At 43.3% G+C, this 22,907-nt stretch overlaps 1 protein-coding gene across 1 annotated transcript in view; it reads left to right on the top strand.

Moving 5' to 3' along the window:
• The window catches only part of LOC133555873 (BAI1-associated protein 3-like), a 66,684-nt gene that overhangs the window by 16,861 nt on the left and 26,916 nt on the right, over window positions 1-22,907 (top strand). Inside the window, exons 11-18 of the mRNA XM_061905319.1 lie at window positions 5,864-5,967; window positions 6,030-6,147; window positions 6,292-6,416; window positions 9,521-9,611; window positions 9,791-9,847; window positions 9,913-10,010; window positions 10,083-10,134; window positions 14,897-15,048. Of these exons, the coding sequence (XP_061761303.1) occupies window positions 5,864-5,967; window positions 6,030-6,147; window positions 6,292-6,416; window positions 9,521-9,611; window positions 9,791-9,847; window positions 9,913-10,010; window positions 10,083-10,134; window positions 14,897-15,048 (797 nt within the window). The remainder of the gene's footprint in view (window positions 1-5,863; window positions 5,968-6,029; window positions 6,148-6,291; window positions 6,417-9,520; window positions 9,612-9,790; window positions 9,848-9,912; window positions 10,011-10,082; window positions 10,135-14,896; window positions 15,049-22,907) is intronic.

Here is a 22,907-nt window from a genome sequence, read left to right on the forward strand (position 1 = left end):
AGCATCCTGATTGGCAACCAAGAACAGGTGTGTGCTGATTGGCAACCAAGAACAGGTGTGTGCTGATTGGCAGCCAGGGACAGGTGAAGGAGCCAGCGCTCAGACAGGAGAAATAGTGGAAAACAGGACATTGAAACAGAAATTAGAGCTGTGGACAGGAAATAATACACAAATACCAGAAACTAGTCACTGGACTGGACTCTCACTATTATGTTGGATCCAGTATGGACTGGACTCTCACAATATTATGCTAGATCCATTCGACGTCCATTGCACCGGTCGTCACTCCAAGGTTTCTCATTGTCCCATTGGCTTGAGTTTTTCCTTGCCCTGATGTGGGATCTGAGCCGAGAATGTCGTTGTGGCTTGCACAGCCCTTTGAGACACTCGTGTTTTAGGGCGATATAATTAAACATTGATTGATTGATTGATAAATATTGTCATGAGATATTAGTTACTACTGTCATTATTTAAACGGAGCAGCTTTGTAAAACAACAAATAAAATCAGGCTTTGTTGCACATCTTAAAACGAAGCCCACCAGCTGTCCATCAGTCAGCTACAGACATGGATAGCCTAGACTTAGACCAAGGTTAATGATCCAAAAGTGAAATTGTTCCACACAGTAGCTCAGTTACAAAGGATGGAAAGGGTAAGGATAGAAAGGATAAATCAGGTATAAGGTAAACTAAAAATGTACCATAGTAGCAATATAAAATATAACATATATGTAATATTTACATACTATATATACAGTATATAATATATATCCATCCATCTATCCATCCATCTTCTTCCGCTTATCCGAGGTCGGGTCGCGGGGGCAGCAGCCTAAGCAGGGAAGTCGTCAGAAAAAAGGGTTTGGAAAAAGGGGAATTCTGGGAATTGCTGGAATTTTTTTACGTGAAAAAATATAATTTGAATGTACAGGACGAAATATGTTGATAATTTGAAGCTGGAATTGTTTGAATCGGTTGAAAACTGTGGAAAATGGTGGAAGTTTGAATGGGAAAAATGTCCCGGAAAACCTGGAATTCTGGGAAATCTGGGAAGTTTTGGAATTTGTCAAGGGAAAGCCCGCGATTCCCGAATAGGCTGAACAGTTTGAAGTTGGAACAGTTTGAATCGGGTAAAAAATGTGGGGGATGAGGAACATTCATTTCAATGGGAATGTCGTGGAAATTTGGAAATTTCGGGAAATGTGTGAATTTTTTGAAACATTTTACGAGAATGTTCTGAATGAGTTGAAATGGTTAGTGTTGGAACTTTTCAAAATGGTTGAGAAATTTTGAAGTCGTAACATTTTTAATTCAGAAACTCTATTGTGGAATTCCTGGAATTTCGGGAAAACCGGGAATTTTTCCAGTTCATAAAACAACTTAGTTTTTTTTTCCTGATTAGGAGGAATGTTGGGACGGTGGAAGGGTTGAAGTAGGTTGAAAAATGTGGAAGGAGTGGTCGTCAGAATCAAGGGTTTGGAAAAAGGGGAATTCTGGGAATTCCTGGGATTTTTTTCAACTTGAAAAAATATAATTTGAATGTACAGGATGAGATATGCTGATAATTTGAAGGTGGAATTGTTTGAATCGGTTGAAAAAGGTGGAAAATGGTGGAAGTTTGAAAAATGGCCAATTCATTTTGAACGGGAAAAATGTCCCAGAAAACCTGGAATTTTGGGAAATCTGTGAATTTTTGGAATTTTTCAAGGGTTTTTAAGTTGGAACGGTTTGAATTGGGTGAAAAATGTGGGAGTTGTGGAACTTTGAAAAATGTCCCATTTATTTCAATGGGAATGTCAGGGGAATTTTGGGAAAAGTGGCAATTTTGTGAAAAATGTTAAAAGACTTAAATGTTCTGAATGAGTTAAATGGTTGGTGTTGGAACTTTTCAAAATTGTCAAGAAATGTTGAAATAATAACATTTTTAATTCAGAAATGGTATTATGGAATTCCTGGAATTTCAGGATTTTTTTTTTGATTAAGAGGAATGTTTGGACAGTCGAACGGTTGAAGTGGGTTGACAAATGTGGAAGGAGGAGTCGCCGAAAAAAGGGTCAAAAAAAGTTTTGAAGGGGAATTCCTGGAATATTTTTGGACTTGGAAAAATTAATGAGTGGAATGTGTTGAAGGGGAAAAATGTGTAAATGGTGGGAGTTTGAAGAATGGCCATTTCATTTTGAATCACCCGGAAAACCTGGAATTCTGGGAAATCTGGAAATTTGAATATTGTGAAGTTGGAACGATTCAAATGAGATGAAAAATGTGGGAGTTGTGAAACTTTGAAAAATGTCCCATTCATTTCAATGGGAATGTCATGGAAATTTGGGAATTTCGGGAAATGTGGGGATTTTTTGAAACATGTTAAAATACTTAAATGTTCTGAATGAGTTAAAATGGTTGGTGTTAGAACTTTCTTAAATTGTTGAAGTAGTAACATTTTTAATTCAGAAATGGTATTATGGAATTCCTGGAATTTTGGGAAAACCGGGAATGTTTCCAGTTCATGGGAATTTCGGGAAAAGTGGCAATTTTGTGAAAAATGTTAAAAGGCTTAAATGTTCTGAATGAGTTGGTGTTGGAACTTTTCAAAATGGTCGAGAAATGTTGAAAGAGTAACATTTTTAATTCAGAAATTGTATTATGGAATTCCTGGAATTCCAGGAATTTTTCTGATTAAGAGGATTGTTTGGACAGTCGAACGGTTGAAGTGGGTTGACAAATGTGGAAGGAGGAGTCGCCATAAAAAAGGGTCAAAAAAAGGTTTGAAGGGGAATTCCTGGAATTTTTTTGAACTTGGAAAAATAATAGTTTGAATGTCCAGGATGAGTGGAATGTGTTGAAGGTGAAAAATGTGTAAATGGTGGAAATTTGTAAAAATGGCCATTTCATTTTGAATGTCCCGGAAAACCTGGAATTCTGGGAAATCCGGAAATTTGAACCTTTTGACGTTGAAACGGTTTGAATTGGATGAAAAACGTCGGGAGTTTTGAAACTTTGAAAAATGTTCCAATGGGATTGTCGTGTAAATTCGGAAATTTCGGGAAAAATGGGAATTTTTTGAAAAATGTCAAAAAACTGAAAAAATCGTTCTGAATGATTCGAAATGGTTGATGTTGGAACTTTTTCCAACGGTCTAAAAATATTAAATTAGTAACATTTTTAATTCAGAAATTGTATTGTGGAATTCCTGAAATTTCAGGAAAACCGTGAATTTTTCCTGTTCATAAAAATTATTTTTTTGTCCTGATTAAGAGGAATGTTTAGACGGTGGAACGGTTGAAGTGGGTTGAAAAATGTGGAAGGAGTAGTCGCCAGAAAAAAGGGTCAAAAAAGAGTTTGAAAAAAGGGGAATTCTCGGAATTCCTGGAATTATTTTGAACTTGGAAAAATTATATTTGGAATTTCCAGGATGAGTACAATATGTTGAAGGTAGAATGGGTTGAAAAATGAGGAAATGGTGGAAGTTTGAAAAATGGCCAATTCATATTGGTTGGGAAAAATGTCCCGGAAAACCTGGAAGTTTGGGAAAAAATGTGAAAGGTAAAGCGCGCCAAAAATTAAAGAAGAAAAAGTGTTATGGATTGCAAGGGAAGTGACGGTAGACTGACACTAGGGGATTTAATGTTCATAAATTATTTTTATATATATATAGTCAATGTGTATATATAATAATAACAAACAATACTATGGAAGTATATAATGGAGTGTGACAAAATCCAAGAGTGTATGCGTGTGACTATGTGTGTAGATTAGCTGAAGTGTGTGTTACCAAAGTGTCGACGAGAGCAAAGGAGCGAGGAAGTCAATGGGGCAGGCAGGATCAGGGGCGAGAGAGAGGCGTCAGAGTCCAGGGGCGAGCGAGGAGTCGAGGAACGAGGGGAGGCAGTCGAAAATCCAGGGCAAGGGAAGGAAAACCCTGCTGAAACACGGGAGAAGACAAAGCACGCATCAAGCCACGGAGAGGAAACAAAAATAGAGCATACGGTTCACCATGTGAGAACTAAGTTCCCACGAGGATCCCTGGACTCCCTGTTAAAAGCTTCTTCTAGCTTATTTGGGGGACCCTTTCACGTACCAACATCTTTAATTGATGATATTCACTACTATTGAAATTGTTATATGGTATTGTGAATAAACTTGAACTTGAACTCGGTCTCTTAAGCAGCTCGCCCTCATTAATCCCGGGTGTGTAGAAAGGTAATCGTCTGCAGGCTTGTAGCTGCGTGGGCGTGCTGCTCTCAGGGCTGGACCCCCTGTCAAAAGCTTCATCTAGCTTATTTGGGGGACCCTTTCACGTACCAAAATCTTTAATTGATGATATTCACTACTATTGAAATTGTTATATGGTATTGTGAATAAACTTGAACTTGAGTTTGAGTTTATTTCGAACATGCAAGCATACAACATGATACATCACAATTTCCAGTTTCTCTTTTCAACATGTTCGAAAAGGAGTAGGAAGAAGCAGAGCTTATAATTCTCTTGGTCTCTTAAGCAGCTCGCCCTCATTAATTCCAGGTGTGTAGAAAGGTAATCGTCTGCAGGCTTGTAGCTGCGTGGGCGTGCTGCTCTCAGCGTTGGACCCCCTGTCAAAAGCTTCTTCTAGCTTATTTGGGGGACCCTTTCACGTACCAAAATCTTTAATTGATGATATTCACTACTATTGAAATTATTATATGGTATTGTGAATAAACTTGAACTTGAACTTGAGTTTGAGTTTATTTCGAACATGCGAGCTTACAACATGATACATCACAATTTCCAGTTTCTCTTTTCAACATGTTCGAAAAGGAGTAGGAAGAAGCAGAGCTTATAATTCTCTTGGTCTCTTAAGCAGCTCGCCCTCATTAATTCCAGGTGTGTAGAAAGGTAATCGTCTGCAGGCTTGTAGCTGCGTGGGCGTGCTGCTCTCGGGGCTGGACCCCCCTGTCAAAAGCTTCTTCTAGCTTATTTGGGGGACCCTTTCACGTACCAACATCTTTAATTGATGATATTCACTACTATTGAAATTGTTATATGGTATTGGGAATGAACTTGAACTTGGTCTCTTAAGCAGCTCGCCCTCATTAATCCCAGGTGTGTAGAAAAGTAATCGTCTGCAGGCTTGTAGCTGCTTGGGCGTGCTGCTCTCAGCGCTGGACCCCCTGTCAAAAGCTTCTTCTAGCTTTTTTGGGGGACCCTTTCACGTACCAAAATCTTTAATTGATGATATTCACTACTATTGAAATTGTTATATCGTATTGTGAATAAACTTGAACTTGAACTCGGTCTCTTAAGCAGCTCGCCCTCATTAATTCCAGGTGTGTAGAAAGGAAATCGTCTGCAGGCTTGTAGCTGCGTGGGCGTGCTGCTCTCAGCGCTGAACCCCCCTGTCAAAAGCTTCTTCTAGCTTATTTGGGGGACCCTTTCACGTACCAAAATCTTTAATTGATGATATTCACTACTATTGAAATTATTATATGGTATTGTGAATAAACTTGAACTTGAACTTGAGTTTGAGTTTATTTCGAACATGCGAGCTTACAACATGATACATCACAATTTCCAGTTTCTCTTTTCAACATGTTCGAAAAGGAGTAGGAAGAAGCAGAGCTTATAATTCTCTTGGTCTCTTAAGCAGCTCGCCCTCATTAATCCCAGGTGTGTAGAAAGGTAATCGTCAGCAGGCTTGTAGCTGCGTGGGCGTGCTGCTCTCAGCGCCAGCAGGGGCGTGTCCGAGCGCGCTGTCTGCTGAGAGAGCGCATGAGGCACAGATGAGGACGCATTGGAAAGCGCCCTGGCCGGGACAAAAAGAAGTTGAATAACTAATAAGATAGAAAACTTTTTGGAGCATTCACACAATAACAGTTTTATGTACTCTGCCAGCGGGAGCCGTACAACTGGAACGGGCAGGTTAGCCCCCCGGCGTGGACCACGCTGACTCACCACGCCATGCAGACGGACCTCACCCGCCTCCAACAGGCCATCATGTGAGTAAAAACACGTCGGACGTCCAAAAAGGAAGCTCTTAAAAACCCGTCTTGGTTTGCAGTCGCTGGCAGTGCTACAGCGGCCACCACCGAACCCAGCGTGTGTGCTACTCCCTGCTGCTGCGCCTCCTGAGGGCCATCGATGCAGAGTGGGACCCTCCCTCTGTGAGAGGAGACCTGGTGGGTTGGGGGGGGGGGGTTTAAAAAGCACAACGTTTCCGCAGAAACGGGCGCCTCATTAGCTCGCCATTGACATTCATTGAGGCTTTTTTGCTCCAGTCAAAAATGTCTCACAGCGTAACCTGGGGGGCTTCCTGTGTCCAGGAGAGGCAGCTCTCGGACAGTTTCAGGCTGTACACGGAGCACTGCCTGTGCCTGATGAAGAACATGAGGCAGGTGTTCCCTTGCACCAGCGCCGCCGCCGTAACGCGCTACGAACTTATGTTGAGGTAACGTACCTTCGCCGCCAACGCGTTGTTTGCTATCGACGTGACATGCTTGAACTTTTCATGCAGGAATTAATGTTTTGTCTTTTTTTACTGCACGGTACCTCGAAACCAGCTACTGGCAGGTACTAACAAAGCCAGTGGTCCCCAACCAGGGGCCGGTACCGGGCCGTGGTCTGATTGGTACCGCGCCGCAGAAGAATTTTTTATAAATTTTTATTAAAAAAAAAGAAAATAAATTATTTATTTATTTGTTAATATAATCAACATAAAAAAAACACAATATACACTTACAATTAGTGCACCGACCACAAAAAACTCCCTTTTTCATGACAAAAACATCCCTTTTTCATGACAAAGAAAAAAAAAAAAAAAAGAAAAGACAAAAAAAGCCATTATCGGACATCTCTAAATGAAATAAATTAAAAATGCTTAGAAGTTGTACACAGTGGAGCTTTTCTTTTTCCTAACTTCGATTAACTATTTACAAACCCCAATTTGAAATGTGGAATCGTCAGACCACAGAACATGTTTCCACTTTGCATCAGTCCATCTAAGATGAGCTCGGGCCCAGCGAAGCCGGTGGAGTTTCTGGGTGTTGTTGATAAATGGCTTTCGCTTTGCATAGTAGAGTTTTAACTTGCACTTAACAGATGTAACAACCAACTGTACTTACTGACAGTGGTTTTCTGAAATGTTCCTGAGCCCATGTGGTGATATCCTTTACACACTGATGCAAGGATCGAAGGTCACGGGCATTCAATGTGGGTTTTCGGAGTTGCCGCTTACGTGCAGTGATTTCCTAATATTATGCGAGACCCACTCGACGTCCATTGCATCCGGTCTCCCCTAGAGTTGGGGGCTCACCCACGTCTGCGGTCCTCTCATAGTCATTCACATTGGCATCCCACTGGGTTGTGAGTTTTTCCTTGCTCTTATGTGGGATCTGAACCGAGGATGTTGTTACGGCTTGTGCAGCCCTTTGAGACACTTTAGATTTACATAAATAAACATTGATTGATTGATTGATTTATCCAGATTATCTGAACCTTTTGATGATAGGTAATATTCAATTGAACGGCACGGTTTGCGTTTTGTAGGAAGTAGCTTTTTCCATGAGGCTCAATGTGTCATGTTGCGCCCTACAACCTGTTCATACTCTAAATATTGTACTCATTACACACCAGCTGTTTACTTGTAACAATAATCTTAGTTGTAGTGTTCACTTCCAAATTTAGAGGCGTGGAAATAACCATGTAAAATTGCCAACGCTAATAGTAGCATGTCTATGGCAAATCCAAAGTAAATTAGCATCAAGCTAGTGTGAGGTTTTTTTTTCGCAGTTTACTCTCATTCTAAGCTTACTAATGTCAGAGTTCGTATGTGACGGACCCCAAGATGCAGAGATGGAGGCAGGCATCGAGTAAGAAAACATGATTTAATAAAATACTAAACAAGAACAAACAAAAGGAAAAGGCTATGAACAAATAAAACTGGAAGCAGGGAGCAAAAGACAGCAAGCTACAAACAGCTACCGAATATACCTTACCGCAACGCTGCATTGACACGACACGACAGGTAGCAACGACAATAATCCAGCGCTGACTGGACGACAAAGCAGGTTTAAACAAGAGCGGGCTGATTGACACCAGGTGTGGCCAGGTGCCAATCAGCCGCAGCTGAGGGGAAACAGCGCTCAGGGAGAAAAGCAGGAAATAACCAAAATAAAGGCGCTGACAGGAAACAAAGACATACACAGAAGAAAAACTAAAACAAAACCAAACTGTCAGGGACAAGCCTGACAACTAAAACCCTAAAAAGTAAAGAAGTGTTTATAAAATACAATTACATAAAAATAAAAAAAACTATAAAAAAATGTACAACATTTAATTAAACAAATATATATCAAATATATATATTATTTATTTTAACATTTAATTAAACAAGTATACAGTGTATATATAAAATATATACAGTGGGGCAAAAAAGTATTTAGTCAGCCACCGATTGTGCAAGTTCTCCCACTTCAAATGATGACAGAGGTCTGTAATTTTCATCATAGGTACACTTACACTGTGAGAGACAGAATGTGAAAAAAAAAATACAGAAATTCACATTGTAGGCATTTTAAATCCTTTATTTGTAAATTATGGTGGAAAATAAGTATTTGGTTAACCATTCAAAGCTCTCACTGATGGAAGGAGGTTTTGGCTCAAAATCTCACGATACATGGCCCCATTCATTCTTTCCTTAACACGGATCAATCGTCCTGTCCTCTTAGCAGAAAAACAGCCCCAAAGCATGATGTTTCCACCCCCATGCTTCACAGTAGGTGTGGTGTTCTTGGGATGCAACTCAGTATTCTTCTTCCTCCAAACACGACGAGTGGAGTTTATACCAAAAAGTTCTATTTCGGTTTCATCTGACCACATGACATTCTCCCAATCCTCAATCAATCAATCAATGTTTACTTATATAGCCCTAAATCACTAGTGTCTCAAAGGGCTGCACAAACCACTACGACATCCTCGGTAGGCCCACATAAGGGAAAGGAAAACTCAAACCCAGTGGGACGTCGGTGACAATGATGACCTTTGCTGTATCATCCATGTATCCATTTTGGTATAAACTCAACTCGTCGTGTTTGGAGGAAGAAGAATACTGAGTTGCATCCCAAGAACACCATACCTACTGTGAAGCATGGGGGTGGAAACATCATGCTTTGGGGCTGTTTTTCTGCTAAGGGGACAGGACTATTGGTCCGTGTTAAGGAAAGAATGAATGGGGCCATGTATCGTGAGATTTTGAGCCATCAGTGAGAGCTTTGAATGGTTGACCAAATACTTATTTTCCACCAAATAAATTCTTAAAAATTCCTACAATGTGAATTCCTGGATTTTTTTTTCACATTCTGTCTCTCACAGTTGAAGTGTACCTATGATGAAAATGACAGACCTCTGTCATCATTTGAAGTGGGAGAACTTGCACAATCGGTGGCTGACTAAATACTTTTTTGCCCCACTGTATATATTATTTATTTTAAAGCTTAGTACCCTAGTCTTACTGTGGTTGACTTCTAACAGGACACATTTTTTTATGGCCTCCAGGGGGATTGGCTACATGCAAAACATGCGGGCGTTTAAGACCGTTTGTCCTCTGCGGAACGAGCTGCACTTGGACATCACCTCTGCTGTGAAGGTAAGTGCCATGAAACACTTGAGTACGCCAACCGGAGTCCCCTGTGCAAAATAAAGTGCGTACTCTCCTCAGTCAGCCTGTGAACCGCCTGGTGGAAACATGGCTTTGAAGTCCCGTAATTAACCCGGTCGGGCACGTTAATAACGAGCCGCTTGCTAATGACTGCACGCTCTCCACAGAAAGGAACCTCGGAGTGGTACGAGGCCCTCATCGCGCAACACAAACCGGAAGACGGGGTATGTGCACACGGCCAGTTTTTGCACCGTACTTGAGTTGTGCAAAAACTAACAAGGTTGTGCAGTCTCTGGAGGAGCTGCTGAAGAAGCTGGTTCTGGTGGTGGACGCCGTGTGTGCCGACATGCAGAGAGCCCAGAACGTCTACAACAAACTTTTCTACAGGTGAACAGCCAGCAGGAATGCGCCCTCGCATCTTTGTTGCACCTGAACTGACTTCCCGCTTGTTTTCTGCAGCGCGGTCAAAGTGGATTTCTTCAGCGTCTCCTACAGGCAGCTGGAGAAACTGGTATGTCTCCATTCCGTTTAAACAGCAGATTTTTAAGACGTGTAGCGAAGCCTGAAGAGGAGGATACCGTATTTTGTTGGACTCTAAAGGCCTACTAAAACCCACTACTACCGACCACGCAGTCTGATAGTTTATATATCAATGATGAAATATTAACATTGCAACACATGCCAATACGGCCGCTTTAGTTTACTAAATTGCAATTTGAAATTTCGCGCGAAAGTATATGATGAAGCCTGCGCGTGACATCACGCATTGTAGAGGACATCTTGTTCCAGCACCGTTCCCAGCTAGAAGTCGTCTCTTTTCATCGCATAATTCAGGGGTGTCAAACTCAAATACAGAGTGGGCCAAAATTTAAAACTGAACAAAGCCGCGGGCTGAGGTTGAACAAATTAATCCAGGGGTGCCCATTACGTCGATCGCGAGCTACCAGTCGACCGCGGGGGGTGTGTCAGTCGATCTCCAGCCAGGCTTTTAAAAAAAATAGACCTAAAAATTAGTGATCATCAATCTTCACCAAGATGTCACTTAAATGACATTCACGGTACCGGAGGGTCTTGTGAGATGACGCTGGCTGCTGCAAGATCATTATTATGAAAATATGACCGAGAGGAAGGCGAGAAACACTTTTTATTTCAACAGACTCTCGCGCCGTACCTTCCGTCAAAACTCTAAAGGCCGACTGCACATTTCCTATCTTCACAATAAAAGCCCTGCTTCATGCTGCCTGCGCTAACTAAATACAGAGTCTCGGAAAACTGGCGTGCACAAGCGATCCCTCAGAAAGCTGGCGTGCACATCACTTGTGCACGCCAGCTTTCCGAGACTCTTATTTTGTTAGCGCAGGCAGCATGAAACAGGGCTTTTATTGTGAAGATAGGAAATGTGCAGTCGGCCTTTAGAGTTTTGACGGAAGGGACGGCGCGAAAGTCTGTTGAAATAAAAAGTGTTTCTCGCCTTCCTCTCTGTCATTTTTTCATAATAATGAACTGGCAGCAGCCAGCGTCATCTCACAAGACCCTCGGGTGCCGTGAATGTCAATCAAGCAAGCTACGGAATTTGCCGCCAATGTTTTTCTTGTAAAGTGTATGGAAGCTGGATGAATTAGATGCCAAAAACCAACCACTTTCATGTGGTATTGTACAGAAAGGACAACTTTTTTTCTCCTCCATTTGAAAATGTGGGCGTTATCATCATTACTGTCTGATTCCAATCAATGCAAGTCATCAGAATCAGGTAATACACCAACTTATATTCTTGTCTTCGTGAGAGAAAGACATCTATATGTGTTACACATGCTTGTATTATCATTAAACACATTTAACTTGTTTACAAAAATGTCTCTTTCATAAATAAATAAATATAAATGATATATATAAATGAGGTAGATCCCCTCGAGTTGGTCAATTGAAAAGTAGCTCGCCTGCAGAAAAAGTGTGGGCACCCCAGAATTAATCCTTTAATAGGGACCCAAACAAGTTTTGCATTGAATATTGACCAAGCAAAGCTTATATAACTTTATAGTGACATGCATAATCAAGTTTAAAATAATAATAATTAAAAAATATTAATGGGATATCAAATGAAATAAAAATACAAATTGAATGCCTCTTTTCGGCGCAGGGCTTGAGTTGGGGCGGGGTTTGGTGGTAGCGGGGGTGTATATTGTAGCATCCCGGAAGAGTTAGTGATGCAAGGGGTTCTGGGTATTTGTTCGGTTGTGTTTATGTTGTGTTTATGTTGTTACGGTGCGGATGTTTTCTCGAAATGTGTTTGTTATTCTTGTTTGCTGTGGGTTCACAGTGTGGCGTATATTTGTAACAGTATTAAAGTTGCTTATACGGCCACCCTCAGTGTGACCTGTATGGCTGTTGACCAAGTATGCCTTGCATACACTTGTGTGTGTGTATAAGTTGCATATATTATGTTTGTATGGAGGAAAAGCGGACGTGGCGACATGTAGAGAACGCCAAAGGCAGTGCTTTTACGGCACGCCCCCAATATTATTGTCCGGGTGGAAATCGGGAGAAATTCCGGAGGGGCACTTAAGTTCGGGAGTCTCCCGGGAAAATCGGGAGGGTGGACAAGTATAAGTGGTGAATGCGGTGTTACAGCTGCGGGCCAGCTCTAATGTTAATTTGATATTGCCTCAAGGGCCAAATGAAATTACACAGAGGGCCAAATTTGGCCCGCGGGCCAGAGTTTGACACCCATGGCATAATTCCACAGTATTATGGACATCTGTGTTGCTGAATCTTTTGCAATTTGTTCAATGAATAATGGAGACGTCAAAGAAGAAAGATGTAGGGGGGAAGCGGTGTATTGCGGCCGCCTTTAGCAACACAAACACAACCGGTGTTTACTTGTTTACATTCCCGAAAGATGACGGTGAAGCTTTACTATGGAACAGAGCGGTCAGGCGAACATGATTCCCTACCACAGGGGTAGGGAACCTATGGCTCTCGAGCCAGATGTGGCTCTTTTGATGACTGCTTCTGGCTCTCAGATAAATCTTAGCTGAGATTGCTTAACACGATAAGTAATGAATAATTCAGCTGGTAATCACATTTTTGATTGATTGAATGGAACTTTTATAAGTAGATTGCGCATTACAGTACATATTCCGTCCAATTGACCACTAAATGCTAACACCCGAATAAGGGGTCCACGTAAATCAATTCATGGTATGTGTTAAAGTGTTAAAAACAACGTTGAGAATATAAAAAAAATTCTCATGCATTTTAATCCATTGATCTGTTTTGTATCCCAACAGTTCAAGAAGTCAAATTAAGAAGTATCTTATTTATTATTGGTTAGCCTCAGAATAACAATGTTACTTAAAAATGCACGCATTTAGTTGTATTCAGCGTTAAAAAATATTATATGGCTCTCACAGGAATACATTTTATAATATGTGGCTTTAATGGCTCTCTCAGCCAAAAAGGTTCCCGACCCCTGCCCTACCACATGTCAACCGGCAGGTTTCGGTGAGAAAATGGTGGTAATAAGTCGGCTCTTACCGTAGACATGAGCGGAGAGCTTGCGTCGTTTCTCCTGCAGCTGTCGAAGAGGCAGCTGTGGACTCTCTTGCCTCCTCCCACCGGCCGCCCCCGACCGTCGGATGCTTCCACTGTGGAGGAGGGGGAAAAAAAAAAAATCTCAGCCCGGCCATACTAGCTGCCTTCACCTCGTCGAGAAACGTGGCTTCCCTCGGAGACACTGGCGGTCGCCACACCTCTCCGACTTTCAGGTTGTACAGGTACGACCATATAATCTCACTAAAACACTAGTAACACGATAAGCAGATAAGGGATTTTCCAGAATCATCCTAGTAAATTTGTCTAATTACATCTGAATCGCTCTGCCGTCTAGTTTTTTTCTCTAGTCCTTCACTCTGACTTTCCTCATCCACAAATTGTCATGCCTGTAATTCAGTTTTAAGTTTGATCAAGTTTGTTTTGTTTTTGGACTCCTGTTTCCCGTTTTACACTTCCTGGTTTTGTTTTTTTTCCATAGTAACCCATTAGTTTCCACCTGGTCTCCAAGTCACGCCCAGCCCTCAGTCCCACACCTGTTTCTAATCATCATAGCTGCTATTTATAGCATTCTGTTTCTGTCCTCGTCCTGGGAACTTTGCTATTTGCTTTCATTGCATTGCCTACCTATGAAGTGAAGTGAATTATATTTATATAGCGCTTTTCTCGAGTGACTCAAAGCGCTTTACATAGTGAAACCCAATATCTAAGTTACATTTAAACCAGTGTGGGTGGCACTGGGAGCAGCTGGGTAAAGTGTCTTAACCCAAGGACACAACGGCAGTGACTAGGATGGCGGAAGCGGGAATCGAACCTGCAACCCTCGAGTTGCTGACACGGCCACTCTACCAACCGAGCTACGCCTATGCTGCTCATTCTCCATGCCCACGATCACCTGCCACGCACCTTGCTATTCTTTCCTCCTGTTTTTTTTTTTGTCACGGTAATTGTTTTGTTTTAGTTGTTTCTAGTCATGCCATCGTGCTGTTTCTGTTCATAGTTCATTCATGCCATCGTGCAAGTGTTTTTGTTTCCTGTTTGTATTTCGTAACCAAGTTGTATACCTCCTCGTGAGCGGCCTTAGTTTGCTTATTTTTCTCTATAGTGTATAAATAAATAATCATGTACCTAAATTCACGCCTGGCTCGTCCCGTATTCCCTCTGCGTCGAAGGAGCAAAACAAATCCAGGTCCGGGTGTGACACAAAACGTTCACCCTCGCTCAAATTAATGGGGAAATCGTCGCTTTCTCCGTCCAAATCGCTCTAGCTGCTGGTGGCCATGATTGTCTGCTACTTCCGGTACAGGCAAGGCTTTTTTTTGGCGAACTTTATCGTGGATGTTCTCTACTAAATCCTTTCAGCAAAAATATGGCAATATCACGAAATGATCAAGTATGACACATAGAATGGACCTGCTATCCCCGTTTAAATAAGAAAATCTCATTTCAGTAGGCCTTTAACGCGCCCTATAATCCGGTGCACCTTTTATATGAAAATAAACCTAACCAAGACCCGTTTATCGGCATTACTCCTTTTAAATCGGTGCGCCCTATGGTCCGGAAAATACGGTATGTGTGCTGCGGATCAACTTTAATGTATTTTTGGAGGTCTCGCAGGCCAGATTGAGGACACTGGCGGGGCTTAGTTTGGACACTCCTCCTCTCGGGACACATATTAATGTTAGTACGTGGTTCCAGACTACATGTTCCTCCTCTTGCAACAGGTGGCCGATGATGTCAACGTGGCCATGGAGAGGCTGTGCGGCACCTTGGAGCAGGAAAGTTCCAGACTGACGCAGACTACGGGCGAGACCGTGTTCGAGCTCTTCATGTCGTTGAAAAGCCTCAAGGGCTTCCGGGAGTTTCTTCCGCTCAAGTGGGTCACCACGCCGCTGCATGAAACACACAAAAGTATTGGGACATTAGCTTAAATGAATCACCAGTTACCAAATTTGAGCAGTGGTTCTCAAATGGGGGTACATGAAGGTATGCCAAGGGGTACGTGAGATTTTTTTAAAAATATTTGAAAAATAGCAACAATTCCAAAATCCTTTATAAATATATTTATTGAATAATACTTCAACAAAATATGAATGAAAGTTCATAAGCTGTGGATAGAAATGCAACGATGCAATATTCAATGTTGACAGCTAGATTTTGTGTAAATATTGTTTACGTTTAAAATGTGTGAAGTTAATCATATTTATATAGCGCTTTTCTCTAGTGACTCAAAGCGCTTTTTACATAGTGAAACCCAATATCTAAGTTACATTTAAACCAATGTGGGTGGCACCGAGAGCAGGTGGGTAAAGTGTCTTGCTCAAGGACACAACGGCAGCGGCTAGGATGGCAGAAGCGGGAATCGAACCTGCAACCCTCAAGTTGCTGGCACGGCCACTCTACCGACCGAGCTATGCTGCCCCAAAAATATTATTTTTTTCTGAAGAAATGTTTAGAATGAAGTTGATGAATCCAGATGGATCTCTATTACAATTGTCAGGTTCAAACATTGATGACATCTATTAAACAAGACAAAAAGGCAAAGAATCAAACAGAGACAGGATTAAATTTATACTCTGATCCGAGGAGAGGCATAGTCATTGTACTGCCTGTACACATCCCGCATCATGCTCTAACCCCGGGGTAGGGAACTCTTTTGATGACTACATATGGCTCTCAGATAATTATATTTATCTCTACGCTGCTGATCCGCTTCCGCTTGGGATGGTTTCCTGTGGACGGGACTCTCGCTGCTGTCTTGGATCCGCTTTGAACTGAACTCTCGCGGCTGTGTTGGAGCCACTATGGATTGAACTTTCACATTATCATGTTAGACCCGCTCAACATCCATTGCTTTTCCCCACATCTGAGGTCCTCTCCAAGGTTTCTCATAGTCAGCATTGTCACTGGCGTCCCACTGGATGTGAATTCTCCCTGCCCACTGGGTGTGAGTTTTCCTTGCCCCTTTCGTGGGTTCTTCCGAGGATGTCGTAGTCGTAATGGTTTGTACAGTCCTTTGAGACATTTGTGATTTAGGGCTAAATAAATAAACATTGATTGATTGATTGATTGATATAGCGCTTTTCTCTAGTGACTCAAAGCGCTTTACATAGTGACACCCAATATCTAAGTTACATTTAAACCAGTGTGGGTGGCACTGGGGGCAGGTGTGTAAATTGTCTTGCCCAAGGACACAACGGCAGTGACTAGGATGGCGGAAGCGGGAATCGAACCTGGAACCCTCAGGTTGCTAGCACGGCCACTCTCCTAACCGGGCTAAGCCGAGTATCCGTGTAATACTCTTCCATATCAGTAGGTGGCAGTCGGTAGCTAATTGCTTTGTAGATCTGGGAAACAGCGGGAGGCAGGGTGCAGGTAAAAAGGGGTCTAATGCTTAAACCAGGGGTAGGGAAACTATGGCTCTAGAGCCGGATGACTGCATCTGGCTCTCAGATAAATCTTAGCTGACATTGCTTAACACGATAAGTAATGAATAATCACAGTCTCAAAAATAACGTTCAAATTATAAAACATTCTCATGCATTTTAATCCAACCATCCGTTTTTTACCGCACCTGTTCAAGATGTCGCATTAATGGTAAGAAGTATTATATGTATTATTGGTTAACTTTTATAATAACAATGTTGTTAAAAAGAATAAGAGACTTATTATACTCTACAAATGTTGGTCATACTTAAAAATGCACAAATTTTGTTGTATTCAGTGTTGAAAAATGTTATATGGCTCTTACGGAAATACTTTGTGAAACATTTGGCTTTCATGGCTCTCTCAGCCAAAAAGGTTCCCGACCCCTGTTCTAATCCAAGATCGTTCTCGTGCTTCTTTATTTGATTTTCACCCCCCTCCTTCCCACAGCTGCTTCCTCAAGGAAGTGGGTCGTGACCAGCATTGCCTTCGGTTCCCGAACAGATCAAAGAATGTCCCATAAAATAGATCACAGAGAATCCCATAAAATAGATCAATCAATCAATCAATCAATGTTTATTTATATAGCCCTAAATCACAAATGTCTCAAAGGGCTGCACAAACCACAACACAAACCACTACGACATCCTCGGTAGGCCCACATAAGGGCAGGGAGAATTCACACCCAGTGGGACGCCAGTGACAATGCTGACTATGAGAAACCTTGGAAAGGACCTCAAATGTAGGCACCCCCCCCTCTAGGGGACCGAAAGCAATGGATGTCGAGCGGGTCTAACATGATACTGTAAAAGTTCAATCCATAGTGGCTCCAACACAGCCGCGAGAGTTCAGTTCAAAGCGGATCCAAGACAGCAGCGAGAGTCCCGTCCACAGGAAACCATCCCAAGCGGAGGCGGATCAGCAGCGTAGAGAAGTCCCCAACCGATAAACAGGCGAGCGGTCCCGACTCTGGACAGCCAGTACTTCATCCATGGTCATCGGACCGGACCCCCTCCACAAGGGAGGGGGGGAACATAGGAGAAAAAGAAAAGAAGCGGCAGATCAACTGGTCTAAAAAGGAGGTCTATTTAAAGGCTAGAGTATACAGATGAGTTTTAAGGTGAGACTTAAATGCTTCTACTGAGGTAGCATCTCGAACTGTTACCGGGAGGGCATTCCAGAGTACTGGAACCCGAACGGAAAACGCTCTATAGCCCGCAGACTTTTTTTGGGCTCTAAGAATCACTAATAAGCCGGAGTCTTTTGAACGCAGATTTCTTGCCGGGACATATGGTACAATACAATCGGCAAGATATGATGGAGCTAGACCAACCATCCATCCATCCATCCATCATCTTCCGCTTATCCGAGGTCGGGTCGCGGGGGCAGCAGCCTAAGCAGGGAAGCCCAGACTTCCCTATCTCCAGCCACTTCGTCTAGCTCTTCCCGGGGGATCCCGAGGCTTTACGTTGAGCTCCTCCCGGATGGCAGAGCTTCTCACCCTATCTCTAAGGGAGAGACCCGCCACCCGGCGGAGGAAACTCATTTCGGCCGCTTGTACCCGTGATCTTATCCTTTCGGTCATGACCCAAAGCTCATGACCATAGGTGAGGATGGGAACGTAGATCGACCGGTAAATTGAGAGCTTTGCCTTCCGGCTCAGCTCCTTCTTCACCACAACGGATCGATACAACGTCCGCATTACTGAAGACGCCGCACCGATCCGCCTGTCGATCTCACGATCCACTCTTCCCCCACTCGTGAACAAGACTCCTAGGTACTTGAACTCCTCCACTTGGGGCAGGGTCTCCTCCCCAACCCGGAGATGGCACTCCACCCTTTTCCGGGCGAGAACCATGGACTCGGACTTGGAGGTGCTGATTCTCATTCCGGTCGCTTCACACTCGGCTGCGAACCGATCCAGTGAGAGCTGAAGATCCCGGCCAGATGAAGCCATCAGGACTACATCATCTGCAAAAAGCAGAGACCTAATCCCGTGGCCACCAAACCGGAACCCCTCAACGCCTTGACTGTGCCTAGAAATTCTGTCCATAAAAGTTATGAACAGAATCGGTGACAAAGGACAGCCTTGGCGGAGTCCAACCTTCACTGGAAACGTGTCCGACTTACTGCCAGCAATGCGGACCAAGCTCTGACACTGATCATACAGGGAGCGGACCGCCACAATAAGACAGTCCGATACCCCATACTCTCTGAGCACTCCCCACAGGACTTCCCGAGGGACACGGTCGAATGCCTTCTCCAAGTCCACAAAGCACATGTAGACTGGTTGGGCAAACTCCCATGCACCCTAAAGAACCCTGCCGAGAGTATAGAGCTGGTCCACAGTTCCACGACCAGGACGAAAACCACACTGTTCCTCCTGAATCCGAGGTTCGACTATCCGGCGAAGCCTCCTCTCCAGTACACCTGAATAAACCTTACCGGGAAGGCTGAGGAGTGTGATCCCACGATAGTTGGAACACACCCTCCGGTCCCCCTTCTTAAAGAGAGGGACCACCACCCCGGTCTGCCAATCCAGAGGTACCGCCCCCGATGTCCACGCGATGCTGCATAGTCTTGTCAACCAAGACAGCCCCACAGCATCCAGAGCCTTAAGGAACTCCGGGCGGATCTCATCCACCCCCGGGGCCTTGCCGCCGAGGAGCTTTTTAACTACCTCAGCGACCTCAGCCCCAGAAATAGGAGAGTCCACTACAGATTCCCCAGGCACCGCTTCCTCAAAGAAAGACGTGTTGGTGGGATTGAGGAGGTCTTCGAAGTATTCCCTCCACCGATCCACAACATCCGCAGTCGAAGTCAGCAGAACACCATCCGCACCATACACGGTGTTGATAGTGCACTGCTTCCCCTTCCTGAGGCGCCGTATGGTGGTCCAGAATCGCTTCGAAGCCGTCCGGAAGTCGTTTTCCATGGCTTCCCCGAACTCTTCCCATGTCCGAGTTTTTGCCTCCGCGACCGCTAAAGCTGCACACCGCTTGGCCCGTCGGTACCCGTCCACTGCCTCCGGAGTCCTATGAGCCAAAAGAACCCGATAGGACTCCTTCTTCAGCTTGACGGCATCCCTCACTGCTGGTGTCCACCAACGGGTTCTGGGATTACCGCCACGACAGGCACCAACAACCTTGCGGCCACAGCTCCAATCAGCCGCCTCGACAATAGAGGTTCGGAACATGGTCCACTCGGACTCAATGTCCCGCACCTCCCTCGTGACATGTTCAAAGTTCTCCCGGAGGTGTGAATTGAAACTCTCTCTGACAGGAGACTCTGCCAGACGTTCCCAGCAGACCCTCACAATGCGCTTGGGCCTGCCAGGTCTGTCCGGCATCCTCCCCCACCATCGCAGCCAACTCACCACCAGGTGGTGATCGGTAGAAAGCTCCGCCCCTCTCTTCACCCGAGTGTCCAAAACATAAGGCCGCAAATCCGATGACACAACTACAAAGTCGATCATGGAACTGCGGCCTAGGGTGTCCTGGTGCCAAGTGCACATATGGACACCCTTATGTTTGAACATGGTGTTTGTTATCGACAAACTGTGACGAGCACAAAAGTCCAATAACAAAACACCACTCGGGTTTAGATCCGGGCGACCATTTTTCCCAATCACGCCTCTCCAGGTTTCACTGTCGTTGCCAACATGAGCGTTGAAGTCTCCCAGTAGGACAAGGGAATCACCCGGAGGAGCACTTTCCAGTACTCCCTCGAGTGTACCCAAAAAGGGTGGGTATTCTGAACTGCTGTTTGGTGCGTAAGCACAAACAACAGTCAGGACCCGTCCCCCCACCCGAAGGCGAAGGGAAGCTACCCTCTCGTCCACTGGGTTGAACTCAAACGTACAGGCTTTGAGCCGGGGGGCAACCAGAATTGCCACCCCAGCCCGTCGCCTCTCACTGCCGGCAACGCCAGAGTGGAAGAGGGTCCAGTCCCTCTCGAGAGAACTGGTTCCAGAGCCCTTGCTGTGCGTCGAGGTGAGTCCGACTATATCCAGCCGGAACTTCTCTACCTCGCGCACTAGCTCAGGCTCCTTCCCCCCCAGTGAGGTGACGTTCCACGTCCCAAGAGCTAGCTTCTGTAGCCGAGGATCGGACCGCCAAGTGCCCTGCCTTCGGCTGCCGCCCAGCTCACAATGCACCCGACCTCTATGGCCCCTCCTATGAGTGGTGAGCCCATTGGAGGGATGACCCACGTTGCCTCTTCGGGCTGTGCCCGGCCGGGCCCCATGGGAACAGGCCCGACCACCAGGCGCTCGCCATCGTGCCCCAACTCCGGGCCTGGCTCCAGAGCGAGGCCCCGGTGACCCACGTCCGGGCGAGGGAAATCTGGGTTCATTTCGTTGTAATTCCATAGAAGTCTTTGAGCTGCTCTTTGTCTGATCACTCACCTAGGACCTGTTTGTCTTGGGAGACCCTACCAGGGGGCATGAAAACCCCCAGACAACATAGCTCCTAGGATCATTGGGACACGCAAACTCCTCTACCACGGTAAGGTAGCAGCTCAGAGAGGAGTGGAGCTAGACCGTGTAGTATTTTATACGTAAGTAGTAAAACCTTAAAGTCACATCTTAAGTGCACAGGAAGCCAGTGCAGGTGAGCCGGTACAGGCGTAATGTGATCAAACTTTCTTGTTCTTGTCCAAAGTCTAGCAGCCGCATTTTGTACCAACTGTAATCTTTTAATGCTAGACATGGGGAGACCCGAAAATAATACGTTACAGTAATCGAGACGAGACGTAACAAACGCATGGATAATGATCTCAGCGTCTTTAGTGGACGAAATGGAGCGAATTTTAGCGATATTACGGAGATGAAAGAAGGCCGTTTTAGTAACGCTTTTAATGTGTGACTCAAAGGAGAGAGTTGGGTGGAAGATAATACCCAGATTTTTTACCGAGTCACCTTGTTTTATTATTTGGTTGTCAAATGTTAAAGTTGTATTATTAAATAGAGGTCGGTGTCTAGCAGGACCGATAATCAGCATTTCCGTTTTTTTGGCGTTAAGTTGCAAAAAATTAGCGGACATCCATTGTTTAATTTCATTAAGACACGCCTCCAGCTGACTACAATCCGGTGTGTTGGTCAGCTTTAGGGGCATGTAGAGTTGGGTGTCATCAGCATAGCAGTGAAAGCTAATACTGTATTTGCATATGATGTCACCCAGCGGCAGCATGATCAAAGAGGGTTTGTAAAAATACTTAAAAGAGTTCCTCTGGAAGTTGGGAAGATTCTGCCATCTGTCCGCCTGGAAGTCCAGCATTCTTCTTGGAAAGCTCCAGCCTTTTTTCTTCTCGTCAGGAACACAATGTAATACAAGGTTTTATTCGATAATTTACACAGAACTTTTCTGACAACAATCCCCAAAGAGTGCACTTTAAATTGATGATTACTTGTATGTATAGAAATCTTCATTTATAATGGAATCACTTGTTTATTTTTCAACACATTTTTTGTTATTTTTATATCTTTTTTTCCAAATAGTTCAAGAAAGACCACTACAAATGAGCAATATTTTGCACTGTCATTCAATTTAATAAATCAGAAACTGATGACATCTTTTTGAAAAAATGTAAGAAAGAATTTATGGAACATCATTAGTAATTTTTCCTGATTAAGATTAATTTTAGGATTTTGATGACATGTTTTAATCAGGTTAAAATCCAATCTGCACTTTGTTAGAATATATAATAAATTGGAGCAAGCTATATTTCTAACAAAGACAACTCATTATTTCTTCTAGATTTTCCACAACAAAAATTTTAAAAGAAATTCAAAAGACTTTGAAATAAGATTTAAATTTGATTCTAAAGATTTTCTAGATTTGCCAGAATATTCATTTTTCAATTTTAATCATAATAAGTTTGAAGAAATATTTCACAAATATTCTTTGTCGAAAAAACAGAAGCTAAAATGAAGAATTAAATTAAAAAGTATTTATTATTCTTTACAATAAAAAAAATAAATTCACTTGAACATTGATTTAAATTTTCAGGAAAGAAGAGGAAGGAATTTAAAAGGTAAAAAGGTATATGTGTTTAAAAATCCTAAAATAATTTTTAAGGTTGTATTTTTTTTCTAAAATTGTCTTTATGAAAGTTATAAGAAGCAAAGTAAAAAAAAAAATGAATTTATTTAAGCAAGTGAAGACCAAGTCTTTAAAATATTTTCTTGGATTTTCAAATTTTATTTGATTTTTGTCTCTCTTAGAATTAAAAATGTCAAGCAAAGCGAGACCAGCTTGCTAGTAAATAAATACAATTTAAAAAATAAAGGCAGTTCACTGGTAAGTGCTG

Source organism: Nerophis ophidion, linkage group LG07 (genome assembly GCF_033978795.1).
Source record: "Nerophis ophidion isolate RoL-2023_Sa linkage group LG07, RoL_Noph_v1.0, whole genome shotgun sequence".
NCBI classification, from domain to species: domain Eukaryota; kingdom Metazoa; phylum Chordata; class Actinopteri; order Syngnathiformes; family Syngnathidae; genus Nerophis; species Nerophis ophidion.